The sequence below is a fragment of the Oratosquilla oratoria genome, chromosome 38, assembly GCF_046742065.1.
Source record: "Oratosquilla oratoria isolate Oo_2021 chromosome 38, ASM4674206v1, whole genome shotgun sequence".
NCBI classification, from domain to species: domain Eukaryota; kingdom Metazoa; phylum Arthropoda; class Malacostraca; order Stomatopoda; family Squillidae; genus Oratosquilla; species Oratosquilla oratoria.
Window position 1 is genome coordinate 19,349,520 of NC_134814.1, and position 17,500 is coordinate 19,367,019.

A 17,500-nucleotide genomic window follows, 5' to 3' on the forward strand; every position below is an offset into this window, starting at 1 on the left:
GTCATTAAATGTTTAGAATTACTGAGTAGTAGTAGTACATGAGAAATACATATGGTGTGCTCAGATATTAGGTGTGATATATTTTTAGCTATTTTCCACTTTCGCCGGTAGGATTATTGTGAAAAAATACTTTTCAACTTAAAGGTGAAATCTTATTAAACTGATATGAAATTAACAGACATCCAAAATGACGTACAGAATCTTGGGAGCGTGCAGAAATGTCTTTGTCGGTGCTTCTGTGCCTGTATGCCTTTTGTATCATCTTAACAGTCTGTATCTGTCTGCATGTCCAAGTCTGCGTATGTCTTTCATTGTGTACGATTCATACGTATGTGTCTATATTACTGCCTGTCAGCATCTATGTACACATCTGCCTTTGTGTCAGTGGCTTTGTCTATTTTTGCCTAGGTCCCTGTATTCTTATATCTGTATGCGTAAGCACATAGTCCTATTTATCTAGCTGAGTTCTCCAAAACTAAGTCAGTCTTCTAATCCGAGCCATTTAACCTATTGCAGGCATGGGAAATGTGCGAAACGTTGCAGGGATGGTGTGGCGGTTTGCTGTCATCCAGGACCCAACGGTGAGCCGCTACATCGTCAGGGACTCCGATTCCAAGATCCTCCAGCGAGAAGTTGATGCCGTAAGAGAGTGGATTCGGTCAGGCAAGGTGAGCCATTTTCTTTATCTCAATGTTTGTTAGTATTTTTATTATTCTTTCTAATTTTGTTTGCATATGTCTCCTACATTATGATATCCCTTAATTGTATACCCCTCGATACTGTTTCAGAAGAGTAATATTTGTATACGTTTCATACTGTTAGGATTTTGGTGATTTAGAGACACCACTACCGTCCAATATCACGCTGCATTCTTTTATGAAATATACATACATACATATCTATATATATATATATATATACATATGTATATATATATATATATATATATACATATGTATAAATATATATATATATATACGCGGAAAAACCACCAAGGAAAAAGAAAAACTGATGACCAAGCGCTTTCGTCTATTCAGACATCCTCAGGGTACATAGAAAAGAAAAAGTACACAAGAATATATACAAAGAGTATGAGGTCAGGGAGGGAACCAGGAGAGGTTGCGAGGATCTAATGTCAACCTGACCCGTTCGCGGCAGCGGACGTTTGGGCTACTACTCTTTTCACAATAAAATTGTCTAATTTATACATACCATGACTTAAATTTGGTGATGTATCCAGTGATGACATTAATATTTGCAAAGGTTTTGTGTATAATTCTTTGTCTAACTCTAACCAGCCCACTTGCCCGAAACGTTTTCTCAAAGAGTACAACAATTTAAAGAATGACAAAGAATTGCATGTTACTAAAGCAGATAAAAGTAATAGTGTTGTAATATTGAATAAGATCGATTACATTGACAAAATGGAAACCTCATTGAGTGATGAAAACACATACACTAAGTTAAAGAAAAATCCTTTAGAGTCCGTCAACAACAAATTTAGATCAAAATTAAAACAACTTTTAAAAGGTCATGACCATTTAATTAAAGAGTTTTCATCCACCTCACCTTCTCTGCCATACATGTATGGATTAATCAAAACTCACAAGCCTAATAATCCAGTGAGACTTATTACTTGTTCCATAGGATCTGCCAGTTATAAGTTATCTAAGTGGCTAGTGTCTATTTTAAGTCCTCTTGTAGGCTCCATCTCTAGTAGCCACATTAAGAACAATGTAGATTTAGTTGATAAGCTTAACAACCTAAATTTAAATTACCATTTTAAGTTAATAAGTTATGATGTTACCTCGTTATTTACTCGTGTACCGGTTTTTGATTTATTGTTGTATCTTGAAGAAGAATTGAAGAAACATGAGTTGCCACTGCCTACCACCACTATCATTGAATTAATTAAATTATGCATTGTTGACTCATATTTTGTATTTGACGGTAATTTTTTTCAGCAAAAGTTTGATATGGCTATGGGTAACCCACTTTCTCCAGTTCTTAGCAATCTTTACATGGAATTTTTTTAAACTAAATGATTACCTAAGATTCTCCCCCATTTTGTCACATGGTACAGATACATTGATGATATCTTATGTATTTGGCCTGCAAATGATGATCCTACTTTGTTCTTAACTAAACTCAATGCCTTGGTCCCTTCCATTAATTTTACCATGGAAATAGAAGAAAATAATCATTTACCTTTCCTTGATGTAATGATTTACAGAAAGGAAAGGTCCTTCAAATTTGATGTCTATAGAAAACCCACCAATGTCCTTTCATATGTACATTTTTATTCGTCTCATCATTGCAGGACAAAGATGTCAGTGTTGTCATCAATGTTTCTGAGAGCCCATAGAATTTGCAGTCCGGAGTTTTTGGATGATGAACTCTTAAGAATATCTAACATAGCTTCAAAATGAAAATATCCTAAGTACCTCGTGAAGATTTCTTATAAATCGGCAAAGAAATCTTTCTACGAGGAAAAAGCTAGTAAAACTTTTAATGTAAAGAACCTACTTGTACTGCCTTTCAACGAGAATTTCGTCAAACTACCTCATATTCTTAAGACTTTCAACATTCAAGTGGCATTTAAGAACTCCAATACAGTTAGAAGTCTTTTAATTAAAAACTCTCCATATAAGGAAGAAGGATGTATATATTCAATTCCATGTAAAAATTGCGACAAGTGCTATATTGGTCAGACTGGAAAAGAATTAAAAGTAAGGTTAAAACAACATCAGTATAGCGTCAAGAGTGGGCAAATTTCTAATGCCTTATTTATTCACCTAAGGGATTTTAATCATTGTACAAATTGGGAGGGTGCTAAAGAAATTGTTAAAGATAAGTCATATTTGACGAGAAATATAATAGAATCTAGTCTGATCAAAGATACATTTGTCAATAACTTAAATTTAAGTCATGGTATGTATAAATTAGACAATTTTATTGTGAAAAGAGTAGTAGCCCAAACGTCCGCTGCCGCGAACGGGTCAGGTTGACATTAGATCCTCGCAACCTCTCCTGGTTCCCTCCCTGACCTCATACTCTTTGTATATATTCTTGTGTACTTTTTCTTTTCTATGTACCCTGAGGATGTCTGAATAGACGAAAGCGCTTGGTCATCAGTTTTTCTTTTTCCTTGGTGGTTTTTCCGCATATTTAGAATCACGAGTTTATGTGATTTCTCATGCATATATATACATATATATATGCATATATATATACATATATATATACATATATATATACACATATATATATATGATATGAAGTTGGAAAAAGAAGTCACGGGTCAAGTTCCGAGTTCCTGAGTTTATTTCTGACCGGATTCGCTCTATGCTTCTCTATGTTTCAAATTTCCCTAAACTTTTTTTTTACTATTCTGTTTCAAGATTTTGTGAGCTATTTTTGACAAACTATATGGACGGTTGCACTACCAATTGGGGGTAATATTTTGTTGTAAATTTATGTAATGACTTTTTTGTGGTAGTGGTGAGCTTATTCTTCATATCAATTGTCATTTCCATTTGTTTGGTTGTATCATCTATGGTTCCATGTATATATACCATAGATGGTGTATATACCATCTATGGTGTATATACATGGTTCCTGTCTCGTAGTGTTTACAATGTTCTTGGTATGCAAACAGGGTACAAACAGATATATTGATTAGACTACATATAAATACAAGATATATGACGATCGAGGAAAATGAGATACGATTTCGCCCATGTTAAACTGCATGCACTTAAAAAGTTTTAAAGAGATTTATTATGAAAATAAATTAACATTATTGTTGAGGTTTGAAAATTATATTAACCAAGATACAAAAATAACTATAGCCTAGCAACATATAAATCCAGTGATCTCAATATGCAAATCTCAAAGTATGTCTAAAGGCGTATAACAACAAAGTCAAAATAACGTTAAACTCATTACATTCGGTTCTTTTTATGATCTTGCTTTTACGTGGTAACTACATAACAAAGTGCCTCGGTGGTGCATCCATTACGAAATCACATCTGGGTTCAAGGTCTCTCTCGCTTCCAAGTTCTCGAGAAGTTTATTCACTTGCAATGTTGTATAAAACAGCGTCATCCTTCTCTCCCTTGAACTTCTTTCCCTTAGTGAATACTGAATGGAAGCTTTTATTCATTATTAGATGTTGTTTTTTCTGCTTCTTCTGTGTTCCTATGTGTGTTTCAGGTTTTCATTTGCAAATAAGAAGAAAACATTAATCTATCTTTACAACTGCCAAATAGTCAATCAGTACCTTTTTATACAATCAAGGGATTATTTAGAAAGGGCAATGGGATGGAGAAATATACAGGAATAATATGGCATAAGCTGGTAACGATATGACCTGTGGACAAAATGGGGAGACATCATTGTACAGAGTTGACGGCTTGATGGATCAGATGTCTTCAAGCTTTGCGAAATTATCTAGTATTTCATAAAACAAAGTCCTGAATGCTACCAAATTTGTTCTAATAGCGTTCTAAGGCTAATTAAATTTATTCAATACCCGGCGAAGTAATTGTCAAACAATTGCCAATCAAAGTTATTTTAGATAGAAACACTGTCGCACAAATGAGCCACTAAAATATTCCTTGTTGGCATCTCATTACGAAGACGCGTTGTACATTTGTTATCTGGGATTTAATATCGTTTTTAATACTAACGGACATAGAAAACTGCTAAGGTTACCTTGCTTTACATTAGAGATAACCCTTTATGTAGAGTTTGGAAGTGGCTAATAAATTGTTCATAGTAAACTTGTGAATGGCACGAAAGCACCTCTGAATGTCAAAACTCAGTTAAACACCTGAGCTTTAGTCAATCATCTGTAATCTTATATTTGTCCATGTCCATAGAAAGGCCTTCTGTCCAGATGCTTTTCCAGTACAATTCATTATACCTTATATTCTCTCAAGATATTTCTAGCATGTAAATATGGGCTGACTTATGTAACAACTTAGTTGACTATACATTTTTGTTTCAGTGCTACCACGTCATGCGAGACCATCCGGATCACGGTGTGCCAATGTTGGGCGGCATGTGGGGTGGTTGCTTAGATTTGAATTCTAAAGAGGTTGCTAAAGCTCGCGAAAAGATATTTATGATCACCAGTAATAAGCGAGGCTTGGACCAATTTGCACTGAGAGTAAGTATTTTATTTTCTTCGTCCTTTTTATGTATGCTTTCAATGAGCGTAACTATAAATCAAAATTCAACCAGTCTTGCAAAACAAAAAAATGCACGTGTCCTAGTAGTTTGCTCTTTCATTTTAATCTGGTATAATGGTCTTTTAATTTCATGACATCTTAAGGTTCTTGCATATGAATGATATAGCAAGACAATTTACATACAAGTATTTAGGAGTATTGTTTATGGTTGCATAGGAATGTCGCTTTTTTTTTTTTTTTTTTTGGTAATTGACATTTCATTACCATGTTCATTATGCTGTCACCTCTGTCTTCACTTTAAGCTTAAGCTTAAATTATCCCAACATGAAACATTAAGTTCCCCTGCATCGTTCTGCGAAGCACAACACCATCTTTCCTCTGTAGTTTGTAGGAACTATTTTAGTAACCACTGGGTTTTTATCCCATGTAATTGTATTCTTACTTTGTAATGATATACAATAGTAGCATTTGAAGATTCTTGAATGCAAAATAGCACCACAACAGCATCCATATATTATCTTTCAATGACATGATCACAATAGACACATACAGTCCCCTAAACACCCTTCTTCCCCTTGAACTTAAGTTTAAACAAAGTTAACAACATTTGTAGTTCCATTGCAGGAGCAAGTGACTGAAAGGGGCCCGCTGGGCCCGCCATCTTATGTTTACAAACTAATGGGCAATATATGAAGAAATATTGATATAGATTTTCCTTCCTTAGCTTATAGAAAAATAATATCTCAAATAAAGTAATCATAGTTCATATTTCTGCTGAAGATATGTCGGTTATGACCGTTACACTCCGCTAAATTGACCCTAGTTGCGGGGCAGAGGGGGGGGGGGTCAACGCTCAAACTCGATATACGTGTTGTTAGTTAGACCCGCCTTAGTTAACCCGTACACACTAAGCTTCCATTCTGGTTTCTACCTGGCAATCTTATGCCTTTACATAGCATTGTGCGCTGGTGTCATAATCAGTCGGAAGAGTGGTGACCTTGCATTTGCTTTGCAGTTGTGGGTTCGAATCCCACCCTCCCCTCCGATTCCCAGCAGTGACTGTTACCTACCCCAACAGCCCAGGTGCATAGGACAAACGATGCGGCTTCGTCTAAAGCTACGCGCCTTCTGGCGTCGCTTCTAACCTTCCTCTTCATAGCATTATACTACTTGTGACGGAATTAATCCACTAATGCTTCAGAAGTCTCCCTTAACTGAATGAAGCCAATTGGTGTTTGTCTGAACAAAATGACTAAATGAACAAAATAAAGGAGTTCAAAGGGTAAAAGTTGTCACATATATTGGCAGAAGTGCATGCATCATTTAATACATCTATTCGGTTAGTTGTCGATATGTAATTTTTGCGACAGTTTCATATTTCTGTATGCAAGGGCCTCTTCCCTTTTATAAAGGAGGTAGGCAGGCAATGTATGCACCCGTTCCCACCTATTCCATTCCCATCCACCACCCTTTCATCTTAGCTCCTCGTGGACAAGAAGTCATCCTTGTCTCCTGTTCAGAAGCAATGTAGAAAGATAGGCTACTCTTACAGCACATGCACATCAGGACCGCTTCATTTATAAGGCGACAACTCAAGTTTCGAAATTGAGTGATTCCTAATCCTTTTGGCAGACGTACCTGTACCCAGCGATCCAAGGGCAAATCCTCGAACACGACGCTTTCTGCTGCAAGAAGTTCAAGAACTCTGTCCCCTTCCCGAGCCAAAGAGACCCCTCCAGAGCCTTCGTTGGTGCGAAGACCTACATACCGATTTACAGAAACCAAAAAATCAACAAGAAATGTCCCGTGGAGTGCCGACCAGCCAAGCATCCAGAGTGGGAATATTGTTGAATACAGAGGAGGTAAAAGAAAGAGGAGAGGTAGAGGAAGAGAAGAGGAAGGAAGATGTAGAAGTAAGGGAAGTGGTTTTCGAACTTGTGTATGAAGGGCTAAGGTAAAGTTGTTTTTACAGACACTGCATCCGCTCGAGAGAGAAAGACGCAGTGAGGAATCTGATATCGTACTGAACACACCTGTTAAATCCAGTGCATAATTTAGATGAAAAATATATACTTACATATACACACACACACACGCACGCACACACGCACACATATACATATATACACTACATATATATATATATATATATATATATATATACACATCTGTGATAATTCAAATACAAATATATATAAATATATATATATATATATATATATATATATATATATATATATATATATGTGTGTGTGTGTGTGTGTTTGTGTGTGTGTGTGTGTGTGTGTATGTGTGCGTGTGTGTGTGTGTCATTATGACATTTGGAAATACACTCTCCTACTGGGATTCGAACCCTCACCTGAGCGGCTTGCTTTTTATAAGACGAGGAACGTACCGTCATGCCACCGTGATCCTACAAAACAGTACGACTTAGTTCACGGACTAATCTTTTCGCCGAGGGCACCTACGTGAAGCATGGCATGTACTGTATTTCATCAAATCCTTTATGCAGGCTAGTCTTCCGACGAGTGTTTGTGTCATTATGACATTTGGAAATAAACGTTTTTCCATTTCCTAGTGGAATATATATATATATATATATATATATATATATATATATATATATATATATATATATATATATTTGTGTGTGTGTATATATATATGTATGCAAAGTATATATATATATATATATATATATACACACACATAAATTGTTTAAATTACCATCCTGATGAGCAACACACAATCAACTAACCAAATATTTTAGCAGTGCATGACACACGAGTTCTACATTAGTATTAATTCCGAAACGAAGTCCAGACCAAACTACAGCCTGCTGCATTCGAAATTCAGTTTTTCCAAGCAGGTCATACACCTACAATTGAATCAGCCCAATATTAGATCTGTCAGTAATATATTATGACCTTGATTATTGCCACAAACAATGCAGATACCTAGTTCACACGAAAACACAAGCTTACTGTCAAAGAGGAGAATCCTCTGGACATTCCACTGAGGTAGGTAGCTGCTGCTCACAAGAAGGAACTAGTCACCAGTTCAATCGTTGGACGCCTCAATGATGCTCACCCTCTTCATAATTTCACCAAATTCAAGACTCGCCACACGAACTATATGCCATTATTGGCTTACACCTATGAATGTCAATCTATTATTTCTTTTTCATCAAATACTGTAAACATATAGTGTCAAATTGACAAATTCTAGAAAATGCACTCTGCACTAGTTCTTACGGTGGAAAAACACAAGCTTACTGGTGACCCTAAAAACTGATACATCTCATCCCTCAACGTTACTGTCCGCAACACATTCACATTAAATTCAGTAGGCGAGCACAACAGCAACCTAGCACAGATTTAATGCAATGATCTTCGGACGATGTCATGACATAGAGGAAAAACACAACTTGGATAGAGGGAACAGCCACAGGAGGAGGCAGAGGAGGAGGAGAAGGAGTCACGTTACATTGGTTTAGAAATATGATTTTGAGTTAGGTGACCTGCGCGCGCGCACACACACACACACACACACACACACACACACACACACACACACACACACACACACACACACACACACACACACACACACACACACACACACACACACACACACACACACACACACACACACACACACACACACACACACACACACACACACACACACACACACACACACACACACACACACACACACACACACACACACAAAGGAACTTCAATATCTCTAAGTGTAGCGTGTTAAACGTAGGGCTACACAACCCCGAAAATAGATACAACTTAGATAACACGTTTTTAGAAAAAAACTGAGTGCGAGAGGGACTTGGAAGTTCTGGTGAGTCCGGACCTTAAAACCAGGAAGCAGTGCATTAGCGCCAGAAATAAAGCTAACATAGCATTAGGCTTCATTGCTAGGACGGTAACGAATAGAAGTGCAGAGGTAATTATTAAACTCTATCTAGCGATAGTTAGACCCATCCTTGACTATGCGGTACAGTTTTGGTCTCCGTCCTACAGAATGGACGTAAATTCACTAGAATCAGTACAGAGAAGAATGACCAAAATGATACAAGGACTCGGAAATTTGCCTTACGAAGAGAGGCTTAGGCACCTAAACTTACACTCTCTGGAAAGACGCAGAGTGCGGTTGATCTTATAGAAGTGTTCAAGTGGATCAAAGGCTATAACAAGGGTGATGCAAACAAGGTCATCATGATAAAACAACAGAGCAGGACTCGCAGTAATGGGTATAAACTGGACAAATTTAGATTTAAGAAGGAAATAGGCAAGAATTGGTTTACTAATAGGGTGGTCGATGAATGGAATAAACTTAGTAACCATGTAGTAAGCGCTGAAACTATCAGTTGTTTTAAAAAACGATTAGACAACTTTATGGATGGGGATGACAGGTGGTGATGGATACGGAGCTGCCTAGTGTAGGCCTTATGGTCTTTTGCAGTCTCCTTTATTTCTTATGTTCTTATGTTCTTATGTCCAAAAGAATTACAAAGGAAGAGCATATCGACTGGAGACCTTTTGGTCTATAATTAGGTCGGATGAGGAAAAATAAAAAATAAATAAAGAAGTAGATAAATTAATGAAATAAATAGATAATGATAAATAATAAGCAAACAAAAATAGCAAACAATAATATATAACAATCAATATATAAATAAAAAATAAATAGATGATAATAACTAAATAGAAATGATAAATAAAAAATGGCAGCTGTCACAGTATAATAGGTGTTTATCTAATTCAATCTTAAAGATTCGAACCACTGCCTCTACAGGAAGTTTATTCCATTCATTTACTACACGGTTAGCAAAGTTGTTTCTACAAACATTCAATTTAAATCAACTTTTTGACAGTTTGAGACCATTGTTTCTTGTCTGATTCGCATTTAGTGTGAAAATTTCGTCACTTTTGATGTTAATTCGTTTTAGAATCTTGAAAACCTGTATCAAATCACCACTGGGTCTGAACTTTTTTAGAGTAAATGTATTCAGATGTTTTAGTCGATATTTGTGTAATTTAAAATGCATTTCTGATATTGGAATCAGATTTGTGGCTCGCATTTGCATTTTTCTAATCTATGTCTTTTATGAGATTCAGTGACCATACGGAAACAGCATATTCCTTACACACACACACACACACACACACAACTCTCCGCCCACGAGAGCTGGAGTAACACCTCGCAGCGAAGTGATACTGAAATCCTTTCAGCCCTGGGCCACAGGTAGACAGAAAGGCACTGTGGGAGGTTATTCAGATTTATGGGATAGGAGGAAAGCTTTTGGGAGCTGTCAAGAGTTTTTATGAGAGTAGTAGAGCATGTGTTAGGATTAGAAATGGAGAGAGTGAGTGGTTTGAAGTAAAGGTGGGACTTCGTCAAGGATGCGTTATGTCGCCCTGGCTGTTCAACTTATACATGGATGGGGTGGTGCGAGAGGTGAATGCTAGGGTAGTGAGTCAGGGATTGGAGATGGTTAAAGAAAATGGAGAAAAGTGGGAGGTGAGCCAGCTGTTGTTTGCGGACGACACTGCGCTTGTGGCAGGGTCAGAGGAGGGATTGAGGAAGCTGGTGGCAGAGTTTGGGAGAGTATGTGATAGAAGAAAGCTAAAGATAAATGTGGGTAAAAGTAAAGGTGATGAGATGTACAAGGGGTGAAAGTGGCAGTAGACTGGAAGTGAACATTAAGGGAGAGCGACTGGAGGAAGTGGATAGTTTTAGACACTTGGGTGCAAGTGTAGCAGGAAAAGGTGGAGTGAAGGTGGAGGTAGAATGTAGATTGAGAGAAGCGAGTAAATGCCTTGGTGGATTAAAGAGTGTAATGAGGAATAGACATTTGGGAATGGATGCGAAGAGGAGACTGTATGAAGGAGTGATTGTGCCAACAGCACTGTATGGGGCAGAAACGTGGAACATAAGAGAAGAAGAGAGAAGAAGTTTGAATGTGTTTGAGATGAGGTGTCTGAGAAGTATGGTGGGGGTTACTAGGCTAGATAGAGTGAGAAATGAGGAGGTGAGGAAGAGAACAGGGGTGAAAAAGGATTTGGGAGATAGGGTTGATGAAAGAATATTAGGATGGTTTGGACACATGGAAAGAATGAGTGAAGAAAGACTAGTAAAAGAGGTATGGAAGGCAGATGTGGAGGGAGTGAACATGAGGGGACGTCCTAGGATGAGGTGGATGGATGGGGTGAAGGGGGCTTTGGGGAAGAGGGGAATGTCTGTTGAGGAAGGAAGGGAGAGGACGGAAGACAGAGGTGAGTGGAGAATGGTTGTATATGATTGATGTTGTGACTGCATGAGGAGAAATGGGCGGGGGGGTGGGGGTTGGGGTAGTATGTGTGAGTAAATTTTGACGCAGCCCGAAGGGATTTCTCCCCGTCCTCGCCTTATATGCAAAGGGAGACGGAGAGGGGGGGTCGCCGATTAAATGAAGCAGCCTTGCTGTGGATGTACTGTGTCTTGCGACACTGCTTCTGACCCAGGGCGGTGGGCAGGGTGCAGGGATGACCCGTCATCCAGGAGGTGCTCAGATGAGAGGGAGGGTGGGAGGGGTGTGTGGAGTGTATTTAGGGATGAAATGGGTGGGAGTGTTTTTATGCCTTTCCCTTTTTGGCTACCTCCCTTGGAAGGGGGAAAAAGCCTTGGTATATGTATGTATGTATGTATATATATATATATATATATATATATATATATATATATATATATATATATGTCTGTGTGTGTGTGTGTGTGTGTGTGTGTGTGTGTGTGTGTGTGTGTGTGTGTGTGTGTGTGTGTGTGTGTGTGTGTGTGTGTGTGTGTGTGTGTGTGTGAAGGTGTGTGTGTGTGTGTGTGTGTGTGTGTGTGTTTATGTGTGTGTGTTTTGTGTGTGTGTGTGTGTGTGTGTGTGTGTGTGTGTGTTTGTGTGTGTGTTTGTGTGTGTGTTGTGTGTGTGTGTGTGTGTGTGTATGTGTGTAAGTGTGTGTGTATGTGTGTGTGTATGTGCGTGTGTGCGTGCGTGTGTGTGTGCGTGTGTGTGTGTGTGTGTGTGTGTGTTTGTGTGTGTGTGTGTGTGTGTGTGTGTGTGTGTGTGTGTGTGTGTGTGTGTGTGTGTGTGTGTGTGTGTGTGTGTGTGTGTGTGTGATTCACCATGGTCTTGCATCACGTGTTGGACTCGTGAGCGACAGCTATTCCCCCCCCCCTCCGAAGAGAACTCAGAGTTCATATATGAACGATCTATGGGTAATGCTGTGACCTTAGGCGCGCGCACACACACACACACACACACACACACACACACACACACACACACACACACACACACACACACACACACACACACACACACACACACACACACACACACACACACACACACACACACACACACACACACACACACACACACACACACCGACTCGGTGGCATAGTTGGTAAAGCGCTGAACTGGGAAGCAGAAGTGCTCCCAGCACTCAGTTCGAATCCTGCCCAGGGCCGAAATTATTTCGGTATCGCTGTGCCTCGGGTCGTTACTCTGACTCTCGTGGGCGGGGAGTTGGGGGTGTGTGTGTGTGCAAGGTCATAGCATTACCCATAGATCGGACCTACGAGCTCTGAGCTCTCTTCCAGGAGGGAAATAGCTGTCGATCACGAGTCCAACACGTGATCCAAAGACCAAGTGAACACACACACACACACACACACACACACACACACACACACACACACACACACACACACACACACACACACACACACACACACACACACACACACACACACACACACACACACAGACACTCACAGACACACACAGACACGGCCCGGTGGCGGATTGGTAAAGCACTGGCCTCACAAGCCGGAGAATCGGGGTTCGATTCCCCGGCCGGGCGGAGACAAGTTGGGTTTGTCTCCTTTCACGTGTAGCCCCTGTTCACCTAGCAGCGAGTAGGTACGGGACGTTAGTCAAGGAGTTGTGACCTTGCTGTCCCGGTGTGTGGAGTGTGATTGGTCTCAGACCTACCCAGAGATCTGCTAATAATGAGCTCTGAGCTCACTGCCGTAGGGTGGTGTCTGGCTGTCTCGAAAGGAGGCTGCAGCAGATCCGAGGTGAATACACACAGACACACACACACACACACACACACACACACGAAGAAAAAGGACTGTTGCGAATTTGTCTGAAAGACATTAGATAACACTGGTTAACCAAATTTTGTCCCAAAGAATTCATTGTAAGCAGAATCCAAAAAAATTTCATCACCCACATTTTTTGTGTTCCGCGGTATGTTTCGTTGGATAAGTTTCAATCAAACGATTGCCAACACTGAGTTTGGCAACGCTGCGTGAGATTGTTATGCACTTTCAGCCAATTTGTTCTTGAAGTAAACAACATTTATCGAGCCAGGAAGATCTGAATGATCTTGTGGGGTATTCAAACTTGTCAAAAAACCAATCTGAACTTCTTGCTTCCAGTTCAAAGGGTTAGAATCTTCTCCAGAGAGAATCCAAAGTTGGTTTTTATCGTAATGACATTGTGATTTTGAACAGTTTTTATCACTTGAGGATGGTGTGGTTTTTTACAATGATGTATATTCTGTTATGAAGAAAATTAAACATATATATGACAGCAATGTGTGGCGTTTGTTTATTGACTCTTCAAAATTGAGCCTGGAAACTGTTTTGCTCCACAATAGAAATAAATTTCTTGCTGTTCCTCTGGTCAATGCATCTAACATGAAGGAAACATATGAGAGTATGAAGCCTCTATTACAAAATGATGATGATGATGATGATGATGATAATAATAATAATAATAATAATGATAATAATAATAATAATAGTAATAATAACAATAATAATAATGATAATAATAATAATAATAATAATAATAATAATAATAATAATAATGATAATAATAATAATAATGATAATAATAATAATGATAATAATAATAATAATAATAATAATAATAATAATAATAATAATATTAATAATAATAATAATAATAGTAATAATAATGATAACAATAATAATAATAATAAAATAGTAATAATAATAATAATAACAATAATAATAATAATAATAAAATAATAATAATAATAATAATAATAAAAATAATAGTAATAATAATGATAATTATAATAACAATAATAATAATAATGATAACAATAATAATAATAATAATGATAATAATAATAATAATAATAATAATAATAATAATAATAATAATAATAATAATAATAATAATAATAATAATAATAATGGATTAATTAATCAATTAATTAATAGATATATAAAAAACGCGTATGAAGAACATAAATGGAATATCTATGGTGGCCTAATGATTGTGGCACTTTTACTTGGAATGCAGTTGGGTTACACAAAATTTTAATGCTTTTTCTGTGAGTGGAACAGTCGGGATAAGAGATGTCATCATGAAAAGAATATGTTGTCGAAGCGATCTCTGATCCCAGGAGATAAGAATGTTGTCAATCCTCCTTTTGTTGATTCAGAGAAAATTTATCTGCCTCTGCATATCAATCTAGGACTTTTTTTTTTATAGAACTGGCAAGGGATTCACATATTTGAAAAATAAGTTTCCTAGAATAAGTGATGCATAAATCAAAGAAGGTATTTTTGTTGGACCACATACTAGGGAGCTGATGAGAGTCTAGAATTCTGATGAAGAGTTAAATGACCTTGAAAGACCTTGCATGGCTGTCATTTAAGAAATTTTGCGCAGAGTTTTGATGGAATCATAAAGCAAATAAATATTCTGAAATCACAAAAGAGCTACTGACACCCTACAAGGCCTTGGGATGCAACATGAATATAAAAATTCACTTCCTAGACTCTCATTTGGACTTATACCTTGCAAATCTTGGCGCCGTCAATGACGAGTACGGTGAGAGGTTTCACCAGGCATTCTGAACACGGAAACCTGGTATCAAGGGAAGTGGAGAAAGTGAAGAAAATTGTAAGTGACTGTGGACTTACTGAAAGTGTTAGTAGTCTGGGGGTTGAAAAACTCGTAGATGTATCTTTGTATACGCACGAGGGAACAATGTCTTTGGGCTGATAAACAATACGTATGTGTGTTTTCCCCTTTCTTAACATTCCATGCAACTTCTAGTAACACCAGAGTGACAGTCTTTCTCGACACGGGTTCCCCAGTGAATATAATGTTAATTTAGAATTTTCATAAATTCCTCACTGCAAGAAAGCGTTTCACCATTTTGGAGCCTCCCGACGCCACCCTTTGCAATATAGATGGTGTACAGTACTATTCCCGATGGTCGGTAAATTCTCCCTAGACATTAGTTTCAAAGATCAGTGCCTATCCATTCCAGTTACCGCGTACGTAGTTGACGTTCACTTTCCTGCTGATATATTTATAGGTTTAAAACTTATGAAACAACATAACATTGTTATTTACCATGCTCAATTTTGTATAGCTTATGCAAACCATTTCCTCCATGCATTGCCATCAGAAACCCTCATAACGAAAAACATATTCAGGTAGCCGTCCTGCCAAAGGTAGACCATGACCCCTCGTCAGTTGCTTGTACTTCCTCCCTTCAAATTCACTCCGTTTTATCATACGAGGATGCACTAGCTGCTAGTACAAATTGTTCTACCACCTTCATACAACAGAGTTTCCACTGCTCAACCACTCCAAACCCTCCCCAGGACTCTAACTTATCCACTTTACTGACGGCTATGGACATGCCTTCCAAAAGAAACAGACATACTTCTTCCTCTCACACGTCAAAATCAGCTAAACTCAAGATTAAACACTCATTAAATACCTATGGTTTTCATCGTTTGAGGAAACTTTCTTGCCTCTCGTAGAAGAATTCATCATGAATCCACCCCAGTCTCAGAAGTGTTATCTACACCCAAATACACATACGTATTGTTCATCAGCCCATAGACATTATTCCCTCGTGCGTATACAAAGATACACCGACGAGTTTTTCAACCCCCAGACTACTAACACTTTCAGTAAGTCCACAGTCACTTACAATTTTCTTCACTTTCTCCACTTCCCTTGATACCGGGTTTTCGTGTTCAGAATGCCTGGTGAAACCTCTCACCGTACTCGTCATTGACGGCGCCAAGATTTGCAAGGTATAAGTCCAAATGAGAGTCTAGGAAGTGAATTTTTATATTCATGTTGCATCCCAAGGCCTTGTAGGGTGTCGGTAGCTCTTTTGTGATTTCAGAATATTTATTTGCTTTATGATTCCACCAAAAACTCTGCGCAAAGTTTCTTAAATGACAGCCATGCAGGTCTTTCAAGGTCATTTAACTCTTCATCAGAATTCTAGACTCTCATCAGCTCCCTAGTATGTGGTCCAACAAAAATACCTTCTTTGATTTATGCATCACTTATTCTAGGAAACTTATTTTTCATATATGTGAATTCCTTGCCAGTTCTATCCATAAAAGAAAGAAAAAAAAGTAGTTCTAGCTTAATATGCAGAGGCAGACAAATTTTCTCTGAATCAACAAAAGGAGGATTGACAACATTCTTATCTCCTGTGGTCAGAGATCGCTTCGGCCACATATTCTTTTCATGATGACTTCTCTTATCCCGACTGTCCCACTCACAGAAAAAACAACAAATTTTGTGTAACCCAACTGCATTCCAAGTAAAAGTGCCACAATCATTAGGTCACCACAGATATTCCATTTATGTTCTTCATACGCGTTTTTATATATCTATTAATTAATTGATTAATTAATCCATTATTATTATTATTATTATTATCATCATCTTCATCATCATCATCATCATCATCATCATCATCATCATCATCATCATCATCATCATCATCATCATCATCATCATCATCATCATCATCATCATCATCATCATCATCATCATCATCATCATCATCATCATCATCATCATCATCATCATCATCATCATCATCATCATCATTATTATTATTATTATTATTATTATTATTATTATTATTATTATTATTATCATTATTATCATTATTATCATTATTATCATTATTATTATTATTATTATTATTATTATTATTATTATTATTATTATTATTATTATTATTATTATTATTATTATTATTATTATTATTATTATTATTATTATTATTATTATTATTATTATTATTATTATTATTATTATTATTATTATTATTATTATATTATTATTATTATTATTATTATTATTATTATTATTATTATTATTATTATTATCATCATTATTATTATTATCATCATCATCATCATCATCATTTTGTAAT

General features: G+C 37.3%; 1 protein-coding gene across 1 annotated transcript in view; it reads left to right on the top strand.

The window, feature by feature from the left end:
• LOC143019755 (uncharacterized) overlaps nt 1-7,046 on the top strand; it is a 16,359-nt gene extending 9,313 nt beyond the window's left edge. Inside the window, exons 3-5 of the mRNA XM_076175737.1 lie at nt 517-668; nt 5,012-5,173; nt 6,828-7,046. Of these exons, the coding sequence (XP_076031852.1) occupies nt 517-668; nt 5,012-5,173; nt 6,828-7,046 (533 nt within the window). The remainder of the gene's footprint in view (nt 1-516; nt 669-5,011; nt 5,174-6,827) is intronic.
• The last annotated feature ends 10,454 nt before the right edge of the window (nt 7,047-17,500 follow it).